The 23,225-nt window shown below is 34.0% G+C and overlaps 2 protein-coding genes across 2 annotated transcripts; both read right to left on the reverse strand.

The window, feature by feature from the left end:
• Positions 1-1,025: 1,025 nt before the first annotated feature.
• LOC107459911 (1-aminocyclopropane-1-carboxylate oxidase homolog 1) lies at positions 1,026-2,793 on the reverse strand. The gene is made up of 3 exons (XM_016078218.3): positions 2,162-2,793; positions 1,749-2,076; positions 1,026-1,424 (listed from the first exon to the last, which is right to left on the reverse strand). Exons 1-3 carry the CDS (start codon positions 2,695-2,697, stop codon positions 1,176-1,178), a joined length of 1,113 nt encoding a protein of 370 aa, XP_015933704.1. The 5' UTR covers positions 2,698-2,793; the 3' UTR covers positions 1,026-1,175.
• Positions 2,794-18,589: 15,796 nt separating this feature from the next.
• On the reverse strand, positions 18,590-20,178 carry LOC107459959 (major pollen allergen Ole e 10). Its single transcript, XM_016078281.3, has 4 exons — positions 19,970-20,178; positions 19,284-19,312; positions 18,948-19,182; positions 18,590-18,833 (listed from the first exon to the last, which is right to left on the reverse strand). Exons 1-4 carry the CDS (start codon positions 20,022-20,024, stop codon positions 18,808-18,810), a joined length of 345 nt encoding a protein of 114 aa, XP_015933767.1. The 5' UTR covers positions 20,025-20,178; the 3' UTR covers positions 18,590-18,807.
• Between the last annotated feature and the right edge of the window lie 3,047 nt (positions 20,179-23,225).

Consider the following 23,225-nt stretch of genomic DNA (forward strand, 5'->3'; position numbering starts at 1 on the left):
ATTTACTTTATTTTAATTTCTTGCATACTTAAGCAAACTAATCACACATAAAATTGATTTTTACCTCAATAATAATATTTAATCATCATCTATAATATGTTGTTAGTTCTTTGAACTCAATATTTTTTAAATATTCTTCAATAATTATTAGAAAGTTTAGTATTGTTGGAAATGGATCTTCTTCCGTTTTTTAACACTTGAAGAAATGCAGTCCAATCTCTCATTATTAACTTTATAAATGGGACCAAAATTAAATATGAGAGAAAATAATAAAGAGTGGGAGATCACAATTGACACCATCCAATTTTTTTTTTTTATATTGGAGAGTATCCACTCCCAGCATTGTTAAACAATACAGGCAGAATTTGAACAATAAGAAATGTTCAAGAAGTATATCATATACCGACGGTTCAAGGTAAATTTCTCTTTTTAATTCTTTAAGTCTTTTTTATTAATTTTTGGCACTTTAATTCATTTTCTTTACTAAGAGGTTAGCTAATAATGGAAATGATTTATATTGATCAATTTTTTTTAAGATTGTGATGAACTTCAAAGGAATTTGCGATGTTTGTTCTTCTTTTTAAATTTTTTTTCTGTTCGCTGAAAGAATTTCTTTCTATTACGTTCTTTCTCTTATTTGCTGAGAGAAAGAAAAACATTTATAATTCTGCTTCACTTGCCAATGCCCTCCTATACTTCTGACAGAATCAAATAGAGTATGTTAACGCTCTTCGCCTATACTCGGTGAGTACTTCATCAAGCTTATGTTATTCTCTTTCACTATCCATTATTTTTTTCTTTTTCAACTTCATTCAATGATCAAATAAGTTTCCAAAATTGAGATTTTAAGGAGGAAAAAAAAGGAAGAAAAGAATGGACTGCATATATTTTTTTGTTTCGTTGGTACTCAGCAATTTAGCATGGTGTTGTTGACAATGTAGAGAGAATGATGGGGTGTTGATAATGATAATGATGATATAGGAACAAAATTAAAAGAAGAAAGAAATTGATCACTTATTGGCTGCTAAATAATTAACTACCAATGTAAAATTTTAATTACATTCCTGATAAATTGATAATAATGTTCAAATACAAGTGACAAAAAATATAACAAGAATAAGACTAGTTCCAAACTATACCAAACCACCTCAATTCCAATTTTTCAATTTCCCAATTTAAATCCTGAAGTGTTCAAGAACAGGGATTCCAAGACCTTTGGCACAAAAGTATGCTACATACTCTGCAGCTGTTGTTTCTTTATATTTTGGAGGACTGTCTTCAGATAACAATTCTTTTATAGGACCAAAGAGCTTCGAAGATGGTTTCACACTAGAGCCCATAAAACATGCAAAGGATACTCTTGGACCAATGAGATTCGCCAGCACTCTATGTTGAACGCTCTTGAATCTGTCATTCGTTATTAGCTACACTTCAAGAAACAATTAATTAGCTAAAGTAGTTGTTTGTGTTGTCATGGGTAAAAGAGTCATCTAGCACTAAATCAATTAAGCTACTAAGCTTTGTTATGAATAAACTCGGGAATTTATAGGAGTTAAAGAGTTCCAAAACTATGACCATACATATATTTATCTTAAACTATTTATCTTTTATTTCACTAATTTAAAAGATGACTCGAACACAAATCAAATATTATGTCAAAGGAGAATATTAGGAGTCCAATACTTTCAGTTGAAAAAAAATAACCAGTGTTGACTCAAATATAAGGTAAACAAAATTAGAGAACTTGCCTGTAGAAGGTCACCAATATTAACAACTAAAGTTCCGGGTACAGGGCGTACATCGATCCATTTGTCATTATGAAGAATTTGGAGGCCACCAATATGGTCTTGGAGAAGCACAGTAAGAAAAGAAGCATCAGAATGCTTGGTGGTTCCAATTGCTAGTTCTGGTTCAGGACATGGAGGATAATAATGGCCAGCACAACGAATTTGTTCGGTAATACCCAATTTCATGTCTCTTAAATAGTTTGAATGCAGATTAAGAGATTCTGAGAGTAATTCAAAGAGTGTGATCCCCAATTTCGTAACATTAATCCCATACTGTAGAAGTATATCCCTATAATAATAAGATGCAATCAATCAATAAGCAAGTAAATAGAATATCTGTCTGATAGAAATAGAATAGTTCCAAAAGAATATACCTGCATACTTCTGGCAAGTCTTGAGGTTTGGGATGTTCAGGGGCCAGTTGACATGAAAAACTATCTCTCCAATTGAGTGCTGATGAACTATAAAGATCAAAATTACTATTATAGACAAATGGCTTCATATCATCACGAGTATATACCTGTTTCTTCACTTCAACATCTTGTTCAAAGAACCTTCTAACCCCCTCCTTCATCTCCTCAAGAACACTCTCAGGGATGCCATGATTCAGCACTTGGAAGAAACCCCATGTCTCAGATGCCTCCCTTATTCTTGAAACAACTTGTTGGCGAGTGATTGGATCTTTGGCAACACCTTCAAGATCTATGACGGGAATCATGGTGTGCTCTGTTTTGGAGGCGTTTGGGAATTTATCAAGTAGATGATGAAATAAGGTTGGAATCTTTGTAACACCTCCATCAACAAGACCCTTGACACCAATTTTTGTGTCATCAAATGCCTTCAGCTCACTCATCCTATCATCAGAATTATTGATCATCTTCACTCTACCTTCAACTTCACCCTCCACCATCCTTCGTGGTCTTGACTCCTTGAATACTTAAGACTTAAGAGGGTTATCCTACAAACAAGAAGAGAGGAATGACGAGGATATCATGTTAGCTTGAAAAGGTTAGAGAAAGCACTAATCATTAAAATAATAAGTATAAAAAATCAATTTAGTTAATAAATATTAACTATTTTTTTTTTTAATTTTACGATTTAGAGTTAATATATCAGATTAATATTCAAATAATTTTTAAAAAATTACTCATAAATAATGTGGCCTGTCAAAAATAAACCAACATGACTTAAATTGTTTTTTTATTAATTTTTTACTAATTAATTTTACCCACGTTAAGTTTTCCTAAAAATACATTACAACTTTGAATCAACACACCGATTAAGTTGACTCTAGTAAGTAGTAACACCTTTCATGCAAACCCACATCATTGCCAACGCATATAAAGTCAAAGTTTCCATAGTCTTACTTTGCAGCCTTTCTTGGCACATCTCCCAATTTTGCATCACAAATCAACAATTACGATCCAGGACATAGTTGTAGAATCGAACTGTTGATTGAACTTGTTAATCGATAAGTAACTGATTATACCGTTAAAACTGATTGTTTAAAAATAATTAATATAAAAATAAATATAAAATTAATTAATTTTATTATAATAATATCTTAATTTAACATATTAAAAATAATAAAAATATATTCGGTTATAAAAATAATTAAAAAATTAATATGACTGTTACAATCTAATTAAAAGTTATAATTTGGTATCATACGTTATAGCTTGGCTTAATGAGTTATAACTCGGTCAAATGGTACACTTCGAAATTTAATGCTCGACCAACTATCGTAACGTTTCAATACGACATAAATATTCTTCAATGAAAATAATCATAACAAGTATAACCGCTAATACCCCATCCTACATATAAAGAATGTAATGTATTTTTCTAAGGACCCATTGAACTGACTTAAGCATTGGAGTACTTTTTGCAGGTATTCCCCCCCCCCCTTTTTCATTGTTCGCTTTCGTGCCGAGGTGTATCCCTGCTAGAAATAAAAATCCAGAACAGAGACCAATAAGCTCAGTACAAGGATTCACTACAAATGAGCTATACCTCAACCTTCCAGGTCAGAACAATTGGCGTCCACTGTGGGGCCGAAGACATAAACTTTTTTTTCTTATCCCTTTTTATCGGCCTCAAATCTTCTTTACCTATCCAAGGTTGATCTACCTACACCAACACCCTCTGAACTCCTTCGGATGGTAACTAAGCTACAACAAGCAAATCAACGAATGGTGAAGAAAAATCAAAGGATGATGAACCAGATAACCGAGTTGACCAATGTTTGGATCGAAAACAATGGTGATAATAATGAACAAGAGGAGGATGAAGAGAACGAATTTGATCCGACACACGTTTCTGAAACTCTTCGACATGTGGAAGTTCGGCCGAAAACAAAGACAATGAGTCTGACAACGTTGTAAGGCCATTTACTGCTGACATCATGAATTTTCAAATTTCTAGAAGATTCACTTTGCCAACAACCTTAACTCCTTACAATGGATTAGGAGACCCGAAGAAGCACGTCAAGAAATTCTGATCAATAGTGATAGTAAACGGTGCTTTTAACTCTGTTTTATGTCGTTGTTTTCCTACCTTTTTAGATGGTCTTGCACTTGATTGGTTTTGTTCGTTGCCTGCAAATTCTATTTATCATTTTAGGAACTTGCAAAATTTTTTGAAGATTACTTTGCTGCTTCTTCTATCTACTTGCACCATTCTGGCTATCTAAATACAATCAAATAAGGTTAGAATGAGAGCCTGAAAGATTACATCACCCGTTTCACAAAGGTAGCCATCACCATACTAGATCTTCATCCTGAGGTACATCTGCTTGCCATCAAGAGTGGAATCAGATCAGGGAAATTTCAAGAAACAATTACCGTGGCCAAGCCAAAGACTCTCATCGAGTTTCGCGAAAAAGTCAAAGGCCAGATGGAGATCGAAGAGCTTCACCAAGCTCCGAAATTAGAAAAACCTTACACTAATAAAGAAGAGGACAAAACTCGAGATAGCAAGAAAACTTTCAAGTTAACTCCTCGGTATGATTCATATACACAATTTAACACGAAGAGAGATGATATCATCAAAAAAATCCTAAACTCCAAACTCATCAAACCTCCGAGAAAGGCCGGTACCTACCAAGATACGAAGAATGCAGACAAGTCCAAATATTGTATGTTCTACCAAGAGCATGAGCACACCATTGACGAATGTATCATTGCTAAGGACCTATTAGAACGATTAGCTCGGCAGGATCATCGGGATAAGTACATCAGTGGCCATATACAGAAACGGACCACAAATTCCACCAAACACACCTCTACAGGGCAATACTCTAGAGAAAAGGAGAAAGCAACACACCAACACCCTGATCAACCGCGTGTATTATTAATTGTATATTTGGAGGTTTTGCAGGAGGTGAAGCATTAAGCTCGGCATGCAAACGATCCTACCGAGCTATGCTCTTGGTAGAAGGAGCCTCAAGTGGACCAAAGCTACCTCTTTGTCTTTCACAAATGACATTCGAGCCTGCCGATTTTACCAACATCACAAATTTGGACGATGCTGTTGTTATATCTATTCAGTTAGGTGACCTCTTGGTGAGAAAAGTACTGCTCGATCCAGGGAGCAGTGCCGATGTCCTATTTTATTCCACATTTCAAAAAATGATGCTCAGTGACAACATACTTTAACCTTTCAGTGGAGATTTGGTCGGATACTCAGGTAAACGAGTCCTGGTATTGGGATTTGTGTGGTTACAAACCACACTGAGTGAGCACCCTCTATCTAAAACCTATGATGTTCAATATTTGGTTGTTGATTTTTTCATTTCCTATAATATAATACTTGGCTGACCTTTTTTTAAATAAGTTCGGCGCCATAGTATCTATGATTTACCTTTGTGTTAAGTTCCCTGTACAGGACGACCTTATTGCAACTATTCACAGTAACCATCGTGAAGCACGAAAATGTTACAACATCAGCCTAAAGTTGCCAAACCGAGCTATGGGAGCTCAAGTAAACAACATCCACAGTTCTGTCGAGGTCTCAGCTCTGGCAGATCTGGTCCTAGGAGCCGAGTTCCTCGAACGACCAACACCAACAGAGGACCTACAAAAAATATACTTCAATAATGATTCTAACAAATATACTTATGTAGGTACAACCCTAGACACCGAAGAAAAGAATGAAATTCAAAACTTTTTGCAGCAACATGTCGACATATTCACATGGACGCCTGTTGACATGCTCGGGATTGATCCTTTGATCATCTCTCACAAGTTGGCACTCAATCCCTCTGTCCGACCTATAGCATTGAAAAAATATAACCTTGGCACAGAGAAGAAGCAAGCGTCCTTAGAAGAAACTCAAAAGCTCATTAATGTCGGTTTTATACGAGAAATCAGATTTACAACATGGTTAGCCAACATGGTAATGGTAAACAAACACAATGGTAAATGGTACATGTGTGTTGATTTTACTTATCTTAACAAAGCATGCCCAAAAGACTCTTATCCTTTGCCATCTATTGATTCCTTAGTAGAGAATGCTTCTGGTTATGCAACACTTAGCTTTACGAATGCATACTCTAGGTATAACCAGATCCTTATGCACCCCTCTGATCAAAATAAAATTGCTTTTATAACTGAATATGGTAATTATTTCTATAAAGTTATGCCTTTCAGATTAAAGAATGCAGGTGCAACCTATCAACGTCTCATGGACAGAGTATTTGCAAAACAGATCGGACGAAACATGGAGATCTTTGTCGATGACATGGTAGCCAAAACAAAGCTCAGAAACAAGCATGTTGATGACGTTACTGAAATCTTTTGTTAAATTTGACCCTACAACATGCACCTAAACCCAGAAAAGTGCGGTTTTGCAGTACAGGGAGACAAGTTTTTAGGCTTTCTGTCAACAAGCCGAAGTATAGAGGCTAATCTTGACAAATGCCGAGCTTGGGTTTGGTATAGGGTTTTTAATAGTTTTCTCAACTTTTGTTGTGAGTATGTTATGCACTTTATTATCAAATTATTGATTAAAATAAGGTAATGCGGTTTGTGAATAAGATTTTTTATGTTAATTTAACGTAAATAAAAATTATAATTAAGTTAATGTATGTTATGTAGGGTGAGATTAACATTGTTTGACTTTGTTTGCTTTGTTGAATTAATTAGTTTCACATAGTGAGTTTAACAAGTTTTCTTTTTCATTAGAACGATGTTATTTCTCTGAGAATAATTGGATTTCGCTTCTTTCGTATTCTGTGCATCCATGTTTCAGGTAGGTTATCTATCTCTAACTATAATCAATTGTTTAAGTTTTATGTTCGACTTACTTTTCCTAGGATAGCATTTTAGGACGAAAGTGGGAGAAGATCACATAGAGGCGCCTTCTCGAAATCCTTATTTGCTGAAAAATTATAAAGTTATAAGGGGTTGCGTACTAGAACGGCTAGGATTTGATATGTTATTAACTTTGTGTTTGTTCTAATATATGCTTGCAGGTGTTTCTGTTGTAAAATTTTTTATATCTATTTAATAGATATCTCTGAGTTAAGGGGAAGTTCTATCAAAATTTTGTGCGATTTGATTTAAAAATTGTTTTTTTGCAGAAGATTCTAATTATAGGGTATGCTATGCCGGATTATGTAAAAACTTTAATACTCTTTTCTTGTTCGTCGAATTCTAGGGTGTGTGATTTAAAATGATTCCAAGTCATCGCCTATGGATGTATGATAAAGATAACGGTGGATTAGGGATTAAAACCTGAATTCTTTGAGGGAGTTGACGCGTTTGTGGGGCATGTGTTCAGCATGGAAACGTTTTGGTCTGAAGGGGTATCTAGGTTTTCGTACAAAAAGTGTCAATTGACTAAGTGGTTAGGACCTACAGATATAACGCTTCACCGTTACCGTAACGGGTTTAAGGATGGGTATTGGATGTGGACGGAGCGTGGAGAAGTGGACGAACAAGAAATTAACAGGTCTGGCTTGAATTCAATAGGTCTGCTTGTTGATCAACGAGGATTCGAGTCGAAAGAGAACTAATCATCGAAGACATGACTTTTGATGCAACTGGTGTTACAGAGCAGGAAGAGCTTGAACAAGAGCCTAACCCAGAGGCAAAGATATTTTATCATCTATTAGAATCTTCTGCGACACTTTTGTTTGAGGGAAGCGTTCATTCAAAGTTGTTTGCATGTGTTAGAATGATGACTATTAAGTCGGACTCAAATAATACGCAAGAGTCTTTGATAAGTAGGCCACCCTTTGCAACGAACTAGTGCCTTTCGGGACCTCTAGCATCCTACAAAACCACTAGGAGCAAAGAAGCTAGTTTCAAAACCAATTGGTAGCAATCTCATTCGTTAGCGAATAAAACCACGTCTTTGCTTGAGCTTCAAAGGAGAAGGGGAAAGCAAAGACCATGATAGCTACCTCATCGGCTCCATGCCTTCGAGTAGTAGAACAAGCAACTTGAAAATTTTTTAGATGTCGGATGGGGTCTTGACCCGGAAATCCATGATACTTAGGTAGTAGATTTATCAAGCTACTCTTCAATTCACAGTTTGGATCAAGGTTGGGATATCTTGCTTGCAATGGTTGAAGCACAATATCCGGAGCTCCTTGCTCATGTAAAGTGACCCGGCGTGGCTCCGCCATGTGTAGTTCACCTGTAGGATGCAAAGATGTATTAGTAGTGCCAACAGAAGAATAGGAAGTAGCGGACTCCAAGTCGCTCTCAGTACCGTCTAGTGATTCGGTATGTTCCTCAAAAGAGACCGAAGTACTAGCCGTATAGTCCAACCACCGTCTAGCTTGCCGAGTGTGTAACAAAGTTCTTTCAATCTCGGGATCAAAATCGGCTAAGCTAGAATTCGGTTGGGACCGAGTCATCACACTTGAGAGTCATAGCACAAAAATAAAAGAAGCTAAACTATAACTAGGTATTGAAAACAAACAAGCTATCTACAATATTCACATATTCACATAACTAATATTAAGGCATATGTTGCAACCAATCCCCGGTAATGGCGCCAAAAATTTGATGGACTCACGGGAACCATGTCGGAAGAGATTTTCTAAATGAAATTGCGTTGCGAGTATAGCTCCCCCAACAACAATCCTCGTGGATCAAATTTAGAATGGAATTGGTTATCACAAGTTCAACCCCAATAAAATAACCGAAGTATTCAAACCTCGGGTCGTCTCACAAAGAATGGGCAAACATGTGCTTCAACATTGGTTAGAAGTCCGGGGTTGTGATTCATTAACAAGAAAGTAAATTGAGAATCTTAGCAATTAAGCAATCTAAAGTGCAAGGAACTTAATTCAAACAACAAGCAAGGTGTAAACAATTTCAAAATAAGGAACCAACGTTCAATCTAACTCTACTCTTAACTAAACAATAACTACAACTAAGCAAGACAATTGAGAAATTGATTTTCAAATATGAATAATAAAAGCAACTCTTGGTTAGACATGGGAATTGGGGTCACTATCCTTGTCTAATAACCATATCTTGACAATTATGAGGAGCCGAACTCATTAAGTCTACTTCCACACTTGAAGTACGTCAAATGGTTTGGTCAACAACCCATAAGGCCTAACCTCACTACTAATTAACCTAGTAGTAGACTAGTGTTAATGGATATCAAATTGACCACTAAGGACTCTCAAATCATCAAATCCATTAGACCCAACGACTCAAGTTTACCCAAATCCTTTGGCCTAAGCTAAGAGTAAAAAGGACTACTCCATAGTCAAGGTAAACAATTCATCAAACACTTGGTAAGCATTAATAAAAGACATGTTCAAATTGCAATTGAATTGAAATCAACAAATACCCACTAACAATTATCAACTTATAAGAGCTTAAACAACACAATGAAGCATAAAAATCATCAATGTAACATCAACAAGTCAAGATTCACAATATTCACAAAATGGGTATAAAGTGACAATTAACAAAAATCCATAAACTAACACAAGATCTAAGTGAAAATTAAGATCTAAGTGGGAATATACTAAGGAATTCAAATTAAGCAATCAAAGATAGTAATTAACAAAACCTAATTCAGATTCAACAAGGAAGGATCAAATTAAAACTAGATCTAGAGAAGAACAATGGTTTCTTCCTCTAGAAGAACAAAAAACCTAAAAACTAGAAAAATTGTGTCTTAGTGTAAAAAGGATTGATCCTCCCCTTTCTCCCTAGCATCCTTGGGTCTTTTCCATGTAGAAACAGCTTGAAATTGGGCCTGTTGAGCCTCAGAAATCGCCAGGCACGATTTCTTTTAATGAGGTCACGTGCAGCTTCCCGCGCGTGCGCGCCATGCGCGCGCCCGTGCCGATTGCTTTTGTGATCCATGCGTGTGTGCCAGCTGCACGTTCGCGTTGGTGGAAATTCTCTGGCCTGCGCGGATGCGTCCATCCTTGCGCGCCGCTTCCAGCTGTCCTCATCCACGCGTGCGCATGACGTGCGCGTGCGCGCCGATGCTGCAGTTCCCAAAATCCAAATCTTCATGTTCCTTCCTCTGGTGCATGCTTTTCTTCTCTCTTCTAGGCCATTCTTACCCTACTAATTCTGAAATCACTCAACAAATACGTCACGGCATTGAATGGCAATAAAGAGAATCAAAATATAGCAATTACAAGGCAAAATAAGCATGTTTTCTACAATGGAGCAATATTGGGAAGTGAACACAAAACCATGCATTTCTTGTGAATAAGTGTAAGAAATATTGATAAAACCCCCCAAAATAAGCACAAGATAAACCACAAAATCGGGGTTTATCACATACCTAGATGAATGCAGATTCTGTAAATCACCGAGGCTCCAAGTCAAGAGAGAACAGATTGATAAACACCTAAAGAGAGTTCCAATGAAACGGATGCACTACCTGCTGTTGATCCCTAGGCTGACATGGTTGTATGCATCAATGAGTTTGGCCCCTCACATGACCTGTCATAGTAACAACAAGAGAGATTATGGAACTATGATGCATCCATCACACGGTGAAGCTTGGAAGTATTTTGATCGGATCCATCCTACATTTGTGAGCAAGCTTAGAAATGTGAGATTAGCTTTGTGCTTTGACGGGTTCACACCAAACTCCAATTTCGGTAACGCGTACTCGGGTTGGCCTGTAGTCATGGCATTTTATAACCTGAGTCCCAAAATGTGCATGAAGAAGACATACATATTCCTAATTTGCATTATACCTGGTCTTAACAATCCAAAATCCAAAATAGATGCCTTCTTGTAGCTCTTGGTGGATGAGTTAAAGGAATTATGGATTAATGGTATAGAAACGTATGATATTTCGACGAAGACAAACTTTCAACTGTGGACTGCCTTAATATGGACCATTAATGACTTTTCTGCATATAGCATATTGTCAGGTTGGTCCACTCAGTGCAGAATGGCATGCCCCATTTGTATGGAGATATGAAGGCATTTTGGTTGCCGAATGGCAATAAGAATTCATAGTTTAATTGTCATTGAAGGTTCCTTGATTATAATAATCCTTTTTGGTGCAACAAAGACTCATTCAAAAAGAATACAACTAAACATGAAGAGGCACCTAAAAAGTTGAGTAGTAGGCAAGTTTGGAATCGTGTCAGTAGAATCTCAAATACCGTCGAAAATGGGGCAACTTTGAGACCTGCGGGATATGGCAGGGAGCATAATTTGACTAAATAGAGTATATTCTGGAAGTTGTCTTATTAGAGAGACAACTTAATTCGACATTGTCTTGATGTGATGCACATTGAGAAAAATGTGTTCGATATATTATGCACATTGTAATGGACGATGAGCAAACAAAGGATAACTGTAAGGCACGGTCAGACTTAGTGGACATTTATAGGCAACCAGATCAGAACTTAAGTAGACTTGAGAATGGGCGGTGGGCTAAACCAAAGGTAGTGTTTGCTCTATGATAAACCCCAATTTTGTTGTTTATCTTGTGTTGAATTTAGTGGATTTTATCAACTTATCTTACATTTATTCAATGAAATAGCATGGTTTTGTGAATTTCTCCTATGTTGCACTTAAGAGTAAAAACATGACTTTTAGACCCTTAAATTGCTAAATTTAATTCACTTTAATTCCATTCGATGCCTTGATATGTTTGTTGAGTGATTTCAGGATTAGAAGGTAAAGATTGGATTGAAGGAATGAAGAAAAAGCATGCAAAAGTGGAGAAAGTATGAAGAAATGAAGTTTTGAAAATCTGCTATGCGAGGTGATGAGCAGATAATTTATACGCTTTTTGGCATTGTTTTTAGATAGTTTTTAGTAGGATCTAGCTACTTTTTAGTATAATTTTATTAGTTTATAAGCAAAATTCACATTTCTGGACTTTACTATGAGTTTGTGTGTTTTTCAGTGATTTCAGGTATTTTTTGGCTGAAATTGAGGGACCTAAGCAAAAATTTGATTCAGAGGTTGAAAAAGGACTGCTGATACTGTTGGATACTGACCTCCCTGCACTCGAAATAGATTTTTTGGAGCTACAAAAATCCAAATGCCGCGATCTCAATTTCTTTGGAAAGTAGACATCTAGGGCTTTCCAGTAATATATAATAGTCCATACTTTGCCCGAGTTTAGATGACGCAAACTGGCGTTCAACGTCAGCTTTCTGCCCTATTCTGGCGTTAAACGCCAAAAATAAGTTACAAACTGGCGTTTAACTCCAAATAAGGCCTCTACACGTGAAAGCTTCAATGCTCAGCCCAAGCACACACCAAGTGGGCCCGAAAGAAGATTTCTGCATCATTTACTTATTTCTGTAAACCCTAGTAACTAGTCTAGTATAAATAGGACCTTTTACTATTGTATGAGGGATCTTTGATCAGTTTTATGCTATCTTAGACTTTTATGGGGGCTGGCCATTCGGCCATGCCTGGACCACTATCACTTATGTATTTTCAATGGTGGAGTTTCTACACACCATAGATTAAGGTGTGGAGCTCTGCTATTCCTTGAGTATTAATGCAAAGTACTATAGTTCTTCTATTCAATTCATGATTATTCTTATTCTAAGATATTCATTCGCACGCAAGAATATGATGAATGTGATGATTATGTGACACTCATCACCATTCTCACTTATGAACGCGTGATTGACAACCACTTTCGTTCTACATGAAAACAAGCTTGAATGTATATCTCTTGGGTTTCTAATCAACCATTCACATCGACTCCCCTCTGACAATGGCGTATCTGAATCCGAGATTAGAATCTTCGTGGTATAAGCTAGAATCAATTGGCAGCATTCTTGAGATCCGAAAAGTCTAAACCTTGTCTGTGGTATTCCGAGTAGGATCTGGGATGGGATGACTGTGACGAGCTTCAAACTCGCGACTATAGGGCGTAGTGACAGACGCAAAAGGATAGTAAATCCTATTCCTACATGATCGAGAACCAACAGCTGATTAGCCATGCTGGAAACCATAGAGGACCATTTTTACTGAGAGGATAGGAAGTAGCCATTGACAACGGTGACATCCAACATACAGCTTGCCATAGAATGGAGTATGAAGAATTGGATGAAGGCAGTAGGAAAGCAGAGATTCAAAAGGGATAAAGCATCTCCATACGCTTATCTAAAATTCCCACCAATGAATTACAAAAGTATCTCTATCTTTATTTTATGTTTATTTATCTTTTAAATTATTAAAACTCCATAACCATTTGAATCCGCCTGACTGAGATTTACAAGATGACTATAGCTTGCTTCAAGCCGACAATCTCCGTGGGATCGACCCTTACTCACGTAAGGTTTATTACTTGGACGACCCAGTGCACTTGCTGATTAGTTGTGCGAAGTTGTGAAAAAGAGTTGAGATTACAATTGTGCGTACCAAGTTGTTGGCGTCATTGAGATCACAATTTCGTGCACCACGAGACGTATGCGTGATTGATAGAGAGGATTTATACCGATTCGGAATTTGACACAAATAATTCCGGTGATAGTATAGTCTAAACCGACAATCAATCCTCACATCAAATTTTAATATGTTTGGTTGTCACAAGTACAAATCCCAATAACAATTAACCGAAGTATTCAAATCTCGGATCGTCTCACAAGGAATTGCAATGAAGTGATCAATTATTGGCTATGAAGAACAAGGGGTTTGATTTAATGATTGACAAGAAAAGTAAATAACAAGAAAATAAATGACAAGAACTAATAAAAGCGACCAACACGACGAGCTATACAAAACCCAGTTCTTGATTAGGTATGAAACTCACTTCTCAGATTCAGTTTCCTTCTTCCCAATTTCGAAATTCAATGTGAATGCATGTTGAATTTCATATGATTTCGTTGTTTAGGTTCGAATTAGCTTGTGAGTTTTGTCGGGCTTAGCTCATTTGAGTTATGGACAAGGTAAGCACCCTCAAACCCTTGGTATATATATTGAATTAGTGAGTTCTATTTTTATTATAGTGGTAATTATGATAATAGATTGAAATTGAGTGTTGGATGGAACAAATTTGAGGATTTGGAAGCTTGAGGTCAAGTTTCGGAGGCCGAGTTTCGTTGGTGAGGTTTTAGAGTCTTAGAAACTTGTGGTGCGGGAACGCTTGAGGTGTTATGGGTTTATCAGGAAATCAGCCAAGATATGGTTTCGGTTTCTCGTAACTAAAATATAATGTCTTGTGAAAACTTAGATTATATAACTGACAGAGGATATCATCAACCATAGGACAAGTATGCATCATATGCATTTGTGTGTCTTGTTGGATTTTGCATTAATTGGACTTCCCTATGTGATTATTTTGCTTACTTGCTAAATTGTTACCCACTGTATATGTATTCTACCTATGCTTGCTTTGCCTGTTGTTTGTCTGTAGTTTCACCAGAGTTGGAGGAATTGGAGGAAAGGCGAAGGATTAAGGATTTTGGTTAGAGGTTGGTTAAGTTTAAGAGTCTTAGAGACCCACCCCTATTTATGGTTTTCGTCTTGAATCTTTATGTTTTATAATCTGAGTGTCGGAGTTTTAGGATTGCTTTTGGCTTTTCCGGGACCTTATATGTTAGTTATGTGGGCACTTTTACCATGCTGAGAACCTCCGGTTCTCATATCGTATACATGTTGTTGTTTATAGATGCAGGTCGAGAGTCACCTTGGTAAGTTTAGTATTCTGTACTTAGATTATCCTCTGTAAGTTTAACTTTACTTTGTCCCTCTTAGAGTTCAATGTGGAAAAACAGGTTATTGTTTTGTTGTTTTGGGTTATGTATATTTATGTAAATATTTTCCGGCCAACCTTGTCTTTGCAGGTTGAGCCTGAAGCTTAAATATTTTGTATCTTTTGACACTCTTTTTATTATTCATACATATATATAAATATATATCAACTATTATTATATATATATTTTTCTTACTTTTAGAGGTCGTAATACCTTACCACCTCAATTTTATAACTTATGCATAAGACTCTGTGTGGGAGGGTGTTACACAGAATATACCAATGGTAACAACCAATATATTTTTTTCAAAAAAATCTCCAAAAAACGTCTTGTCGGAATTACCGTCGGATTTATCCGACGGTAATGTCCTATTTTTTTCATCATCCTACCCCAATATTCCACTGCTAATTCCGACAAAAATTAGTGTCGGACTAAAAAAATCTGACAGTAAGTATTTTTTGGCGAAATTTATACCATTAGATGACTTCCGCCTGTAAATCTAATGATAAACTTGTTATCGTCGGATTTATTTGGAAAATTCGCCGGTTTTTGATGATTTTCTTATAGTGAGAGGAGGGAATTTGATAGGATATATTACAATCTTTGAGAATTCTAGATAGAATTTGAGAAGATGGTGGCCTAATCTCATGTGCCAAAGCTTGTAATTTGATAGTTTCAGCACATTGATAATGAGTACAGCTAGGCTTATTCTTTGTGCATTAGCTTGACCAAAGCTGTACAATCCTTGATTAACTATTCCTTGGAGATGTAGTTCCTCGGAATCCTGACATTTTACCAAACATTTATTAGGAAGAAACTCAAGCCATACATGATTATCACAAACAAATTTATGGACACTTAAAAGATTCTTGGTAATTAGAGAACATGTAGCAGTTTATTCAGTGTAAAGGTGTGTTTAGAAGAAAATGGTTTTAAAAGGGAACTTCAATTTTAATATTAGTTATTTCTAAAGCATTACCATCACCCACAATTAATTGCTCACTGCCATTGTAGCTTGTAAATTCTTAGAAGTTGCTCCTGTCTGGAGTCATATGGTGTGTTGCACTAGAATCCAAACACCGGTTTGGGTCATAGATGGTAGCTTGGTCTACAAGAATGTTGCTTGTAGCAAGATTGGCACTGGTTCTTCCATGTGGCTAAGTACTTTCACTTCCACTGTTGTACTGTTATTTTTGTATCTGTACTAACAATCATGGGCAGTATGACCTGCTCTTTCACAGACATGACAAACTATTCGATGTGAATTCGCTCGGCCAAAGTTCATTCTGTCATATCCTCTTCCTTTTTGCATGAAGCCTCCTCTATTGCTTTGGAAAAAATTTCTATTTCCTCTTCTACTATTATAAGCAGATTCAGAATTATACCTTCATTATTGAGTTGGATGAAATTGTGCTACATTAGTCATCATTAATTCTGGTTTCTTAAACTTCTCTATTCATTTTTCTTGTGCCATCAACATTGCTTCTAGTGCCAATTTGGACAGACGTGTCTCTAGTATTGATTGATGTGATAAAAGAGATGAACTCTTCAGAAAGTCCTTCAAGAATTGCTTCAACATGAGCCGATTCATCAATTTGAGCTCCTACTGAGATCAATGCATGTACATTTTTCTTTATCTCTAACGAGTAATTTGCCATTGAACCAACCTTCTATGTATTACTGAGTTTTGCTTTTAACTGACCTTGGCTTTCATTTGTGCAACAAAGAAAATCTGAAGTCTCTGCCAAATCTGATGAGAAGTTGAACATCCTGCCATTCTTGCTGCAAATGATGGAGTCATTGAAGCTAAAAGCCAAGTTTTCAAGAAATTAAAGAATCTTGTCTCTTCCATATCTTGAATTTTGCCACTATTACACCATTTTTCTCATCTTCTTCTGAATGAAACTGTCTTGGAACATTTATTCCATTAACAAAATTCATGAGCTCATGAGCTTCAATTGAAGCTTCAGCTTGATCTTTTAAAAAAAATATAGTTTTCATCATCTAGCTTAATTGAAATTGGAATCGAGAAACTATGTACTACTCCTGCTTGGTTAACAGCTGCACTTGCACTTGCTGGTGTTGGATTAGCCATAGCTCGAAACGTTTCTGCTATTGATATAGTGCTGATATCTTATAAATGATACCAGTGGCTCAGGTGTATGTGAGAAGGAGAGAGTGAGTTTATAGCTAGATGAGAGAATTAGAATTGATGATTATATGATTACAACATTGAATTTTTTACATCTTGTAAGGATATATATACGTACATTGAAATCTGTCATATATTTAATATCACCTCTTATTTTATTATTATTATTAGTGTATTAGTAGATACTAACGCTTTTATTAATTCACTATTTTATTTGTTATGTATAAAATTAATAAAAATCAAATTGATTGAGATGACAAGTAATTTATAACTCAAATTAAGATATCTAAGATTCAAATATTGGTAGTAGCAAAAAAATATGTTCCTTATAAATTATATATGATTAAGGATATTTTAAAACAGAAAATTGAACACAAATCTTTTTCACCTTTCCATTTTATATATAGGGTTGTTGATGGAAATTATTTTCTCAATTTTTTATAGATTATAAATTTAAAGTTACTTGTGTAACTTTAAAATATATTTAATGCCTCTTCTAAAAATTCTTTTATCCAAATTTTAACTATAAATAGGTTAAATATTGTCTTAATTTTGGTGAATTCTATCGTACCCTCTCTAAAATAAAAAGATATATATATATATATAGAAGGTGATTCACTAGATGAGTTTTATGAAGTGGAAGAGATCTTTACGAATGCAATTGATGAACTTGAAGGTAGAGGAGAGGTTATGGTCCGTAATGATAGAAGTCATAAAGATATTTGGAAAGATTCTTTAGATCTTCAAGTCATAAACAAAGTTAAAGACATTGTTGTTGATGATGTCAAATACAAATTTCAAGGGATGGTAGATTCGGATCCTCATGAGATTAAAAACATTGTTGTTAATGAGGTAGAGATCAAGTCGAATTCAACTGCAGACAATAGAATTTGTAAGATGAGGTGACAATTATGCACAAGAATTTAATCATTTTCATGGGACAAAAATTTTGCAGATAACGAACTACGAGGATGTTATCACCATACAGAAGAGGGTGGAGGAGGCACAAATGTTGTCACCTGTAACGAGAATACTTATGCACCTTGTTGATGGGTTTGTGAACAGCCACCACCACCACCAAACTTGTAGTGCTACACTAAATTTAAGTAATCACGAGAGAGAAAGAAAAGTAGAGAATATATACTTAATTATTATTATTAATATTCAACTTAATTGTAATTATAAACATTATATATATCACAGGGATAATTTATCCTTTATTTTAGAGAGGGCATGGTAGCATTCACCCTTAAATTTTTAATCTAATTTTTAACTATAAATTAGTTAATATATAATTATTTAATGTGTTAAAAGTGTATAAAAGAGAGCATAAAAAATCCCCTTTAATGTGTCTTTTTAACAACTTTGCCTCATCCATTCCCTTTGTTGATCCTTTATTTAACCACAATTCAATAAAAAATTCTTTCCTCTTTCATTTTATTACTACATCGGATATCTATAAATTTATAAACGAAATTTAAAAATCAAGAGAAGGCAAAATTTGATTCATAAATATAATGCCGCGTATATATATGGCTAAATATCCATCCACTGGTTGAGAATGGCAACATAATAAAGATACAAGAACATTTACTAGAACAAGAAGAAGATTACAGCACTCCACCGGAATCCACTACCAAATTTTGCCTATGTATAAATATAAACCAAGGCGTATACTTCGGTAAACTCCATTTCTATGCATAAATGCAGTTACCATAACCTGCAATTAAATCAATCAATAAATAAATAAATAAAAAAGAAGAGAGCATGATCTTATATTGTCAACTTTTCATAAAATTATGTTTCCACCCATAAAGTAAAACGTATAACTTACTAGGGTCAGTAACAACAACTAGGCCAGAGGCTCTGAAATCACAGTTCCAATGGTTCCTTCCCCTTGATTGGTAATAGAGATTCATGGCTATGGATGCACGGTTGATGAGACTTTCAGGAGTAGAACAGGGACACCCTTTCTGCAGAATCTTGCAATCAACTTGAGAGCATGCATAGTTGATGTTGGACAAAAGTGTTGCTTGATCTGATGAAGGTTTAGCCACACACCATGTTTTCTGTCAAGTTCACTTAATTAATTAGGTCAAAATATCAATTTTAGTAACAAGTCTACATTTCTTTTTTTTTTTTCCTTAGAATGAATTTTGTTATGGTTTACCTGCCCATTAGCCTTGATCACATTCATACCTGCACAAATCAAAATAGGAAAAATAAGAAATGAAACTATTATTAAGTCTTGTTATTAGTGTATAATTTGAACTCCACAAAGAGTGATAGTTTGACTTGTTGATGTTGAAATTTATAGTAACAAAGGAAGATAAAAAATAATTTAGAAGGAAAAATAAAAAAGAAAATGAATTTTTTTACTAAAGATAAATAGGAAAATAACCAAATAGTAATTAATTCCAAAACCTATCTAAAACTACAGTATCTCTAATAGATCTAATAGTATCTAGCTGCATATGCTACTCAATGATGCTTCACTAATCCATTAATACACTATGAATTTTTAAGGCAAGAATTAAAGAAAATCCTGCATAGATCTGGAAAGCTTAGGTGAGAAATCACAACTAAACATAACACATTGAGGTGTTTAGATTTAGAGTTGAAAACAATGTGAACTTTAATTTAACCATGCAGAAAACGCATTATAAACCCACAAAGAACACAGATTCTTGTAATAATATAACAAAACCAAAAAAAAAAACGAAAACAGACCAATGTTGATGACTTGTTAAATTCGTTCTCAATATTCATATGAACAACAACAACAACCACCACCACCGAAATTCAGAACAGAAATCTAAGAAAAGAAAACACTAGCAGTTTTATACTGACACATACTTGATGTGATAGACAATAAGAACATGAGAGAAAGAAGAGCAGCAACTTTAGCCATGGTTATTTGTTATATAATGCTGTAGATGCTGGTTTGTAATGTACTTTTTTTCTGAAGTGAAATGCTGCTACTACTGAAGTGAGAGAATTATAGGTCAATGATGAAGAGAGAAAGAAGAAAGTGGGTATATGTATGTGTGTTAGAATTTAGAGTGTAAGAGGATAGGGGCCTTTATAAGTGAAAATAGGAATGGGATGGGTGAAAAGGGAAAAGGCAGAGGGTCATGGTCAGCATAACGGCTACATTAACAGCTAACTAAGAGTCATCAGAGACGTTGGACAACTTAATTAATTAATTAATTAATTATTAATAAGAGTTTGTTATGGTGAGGAACCTCATCAAAGAGGAAAAGGTAGCTACAGTTAAAAAAAGAAAGGAGGTGGACAAACTGCACCTGGAATGCTGGCACAGGACTACAGGAGTACATGTTATGAAGGGTTACTTAGAATGTATTTCTGAATTCTGAGTTCGAGTTTTATGGCTATTTTAACACCGCCATGTTTTCTAGTATATTAAAAATCAATTATTCAAACATAATATATATTAAAATATAAAATATATATTAAAAATTAATTAAATAATAAACATATATAATAATTAATTTTTAATGTGTACATAATATTTTTTAGTAGATAGTTTATAAGAAGTTTTTATAAATTATGCTTAATAACGGAAAACTGCAGTTATTTTTCTTTTTTTTTATTTTTTTTGAATAAAACTATAAATAATTTGACAACATTTTTTATTTTTATTTGCTATTATTGTTTCGCGTTATCAAAGAAAAGTATAAATATATTCCAGATTATTGTAAAAACAAGACATAATTATGTTTACTAAATAGAAAGGCTTACGTCTCTGAATAAAATAATTTATTATTATTTTTTTTCAGTAGTCAAGAAATTTAATTATACTTGCAATAAAAACTTAGAAATCTATTTAGTATTTTTACGGAAAATAATTTTATTTGTATATGTATTTGGTCACTACCTGTATGGTAAATACTAAATAGAGCAGCACTATCTAATATAGTGTAGTAGATGTAGATCAACACAAACTTTTATGAACAGAAAAGAAAAGGAAGTTGTGGATGCACGTGAAGTGCCATCAACTTCTGTGTATGTGTTGTGGCCAATGGCAGTGAAGGGTGTCTTTTGGATGCTTGCTTTTCTAGCTGCATAAACGGGCAATTATTGGAGAAAGAGAACCGTTATGCGTGACAATGTAAAACTGACCCACCATTGTTTTATATTATTCATTTAACGTTTTATTATAATGTTGTTGAACGGTCCTTGTTGCTAAAACATTATTATACTTTACTGCTATTACTGCTGTAACCTGTAAGTCATTAATCTTTGTTGAATGAGACTTGATTAGTAAGCTGAGTTAATTGGAATTTCTAAGGGGGAAAAAAAATCTAAGATAGCAGTAGTTTAGGTATGGTGGATGAACTCAATAAACTATTTATAGCAAATTGGTTTGGAATTTTGGTTTGGTTCGGGAAATCAATTCATTTTAAAATGTAATCAAACTAAACCATTTGGTTTGGTTGCTACTCAATTAGATCATATGATCAGGCATACCAAAACAGTTAGATCATATGATCAAAATGTGCTTTTCATGTCAGAAACTCAAAACTAGACATTAGATATATAATACAACCTTCTAAACCACATTCATTTTATCTGTTATTTTAATATAATTGAGCATAAATAGACTATTTAGAGGAATTTTTCATATTAAATTACATAATTTGGTTGAATTTTTTCTTTGAACCACAACTTAAATATTTAGTTCTCAATAAATAAATAAAACAACTAAACCTGAATTTTAAATTGTTTTCATATCTAAAGAGTTATTTTCATTCAACTATAGTTTCATATTATTTTTCTTCGCTAATTTTTTTTATTTCTTACGATATCTTCTAACTCAACAGGCCAAATACTATTGTTGTAGATCTGAATTTTATTTAAAGATTTACCGCTGGCTAATAAATTGTTACAAACACAAAACGAGATTCAAATATCTAACACTTACTTAAAAAGACTAATAAATTAACCATTAGACCAATTCAAATTAATTTTTAAAAAAAAAATTAGTTTATTAATTCCTTTGGAGTTGGCAGGTCGGATTGGCCTTTATTTTGTGGCCATTTTATATTGAGACCTACCATTTACTTCTTTGCAAAGAATTTGTATTATTTTGAATTTTGATAGCGAAGAAAACGTTGGATTAAAAAATTAGATTAGTTCTAATTAATGAATTATCTAATGTACCAAAAAGAAATTGAAATAATTTTGACCTTAAAGAAAAACCAGGATTAGTTTTATAGGAAGAATTCTCTTAAGTAGTGAGCAGGGATGGATCCAGAAATGATACTATAGGGGGCCAATAACACATATAATATTAAAAATTATGTAAAAAAATTATATAATATAAGATGTATTACAAAAATATATTGACAAAATCTCTTAATTGTAGCAGTTGAAACAGAGAGAATTAATACCAAATGAATAAAAAAAGACGGCTATAAGAAGAAAAAGAATTCACTTTATGATATTTAAAAATTTTTATTTAATTAAAAAATATTAGTAATAATATCTTTTTTAAATTTCTTTAATATTGTTACTTACTTTTTAGATATTAAAAATTATTAATATTTAAATTAGACTGAAATTTTATTTATACTAGACTAAATACTAAATATTTTTTTTAAAAAAATAAATTATACATAATAACTTATTACTCTTAAAAAAAGTTGGGGAAGCCGAGGCCGTCACTCGCCCCCCTTATATCCGTCCCTAATAGTGAGTAATAATTATTTTGGACGTATGATTTCTAAATTATGCTGACTATTTATAAATCTGTTTATTAGTTATGATAAAGGATTAATATTTGTTGATCTCTTATAAAAATTAATAGACAAATTTATAATAAATTTCGAATTATTTTAGGAATAATATGCTTGAATAATATATTTAATATATAAATTAATTCTTTTTAAGAAAATTTAACCAATATTATTTTAAATTTTTAAATAATAAGTTCAACTAGAAAACCAGCTATCTCAATCAATATCAACATTGTTTTTTAAATTTTATTTTTAATTCATACTAACATGTAAATGAATATTTAAAATCACACATCAAAATCAAAAGAGTAGTTAAAATCACGCTAAAAAATTTTCAAAAATAAAAATAGAAT

This window comes from Arachis duranensis, chromosome 7 (genome assembly GCF_000817695.3).
Source record: "Arachis duranensis cultivar V14167 chromosome 7, aradu.V14167.gnm2.J7QH, whole genome shotgun sequence".
In the NCBI taxonomy this organism is placed as follows: Eukaryota; Viridiplantae; Streptophyta; class Magnoliopsida; order Fabales; family Fabaceae; genus Arachis; species Arachis duranensis.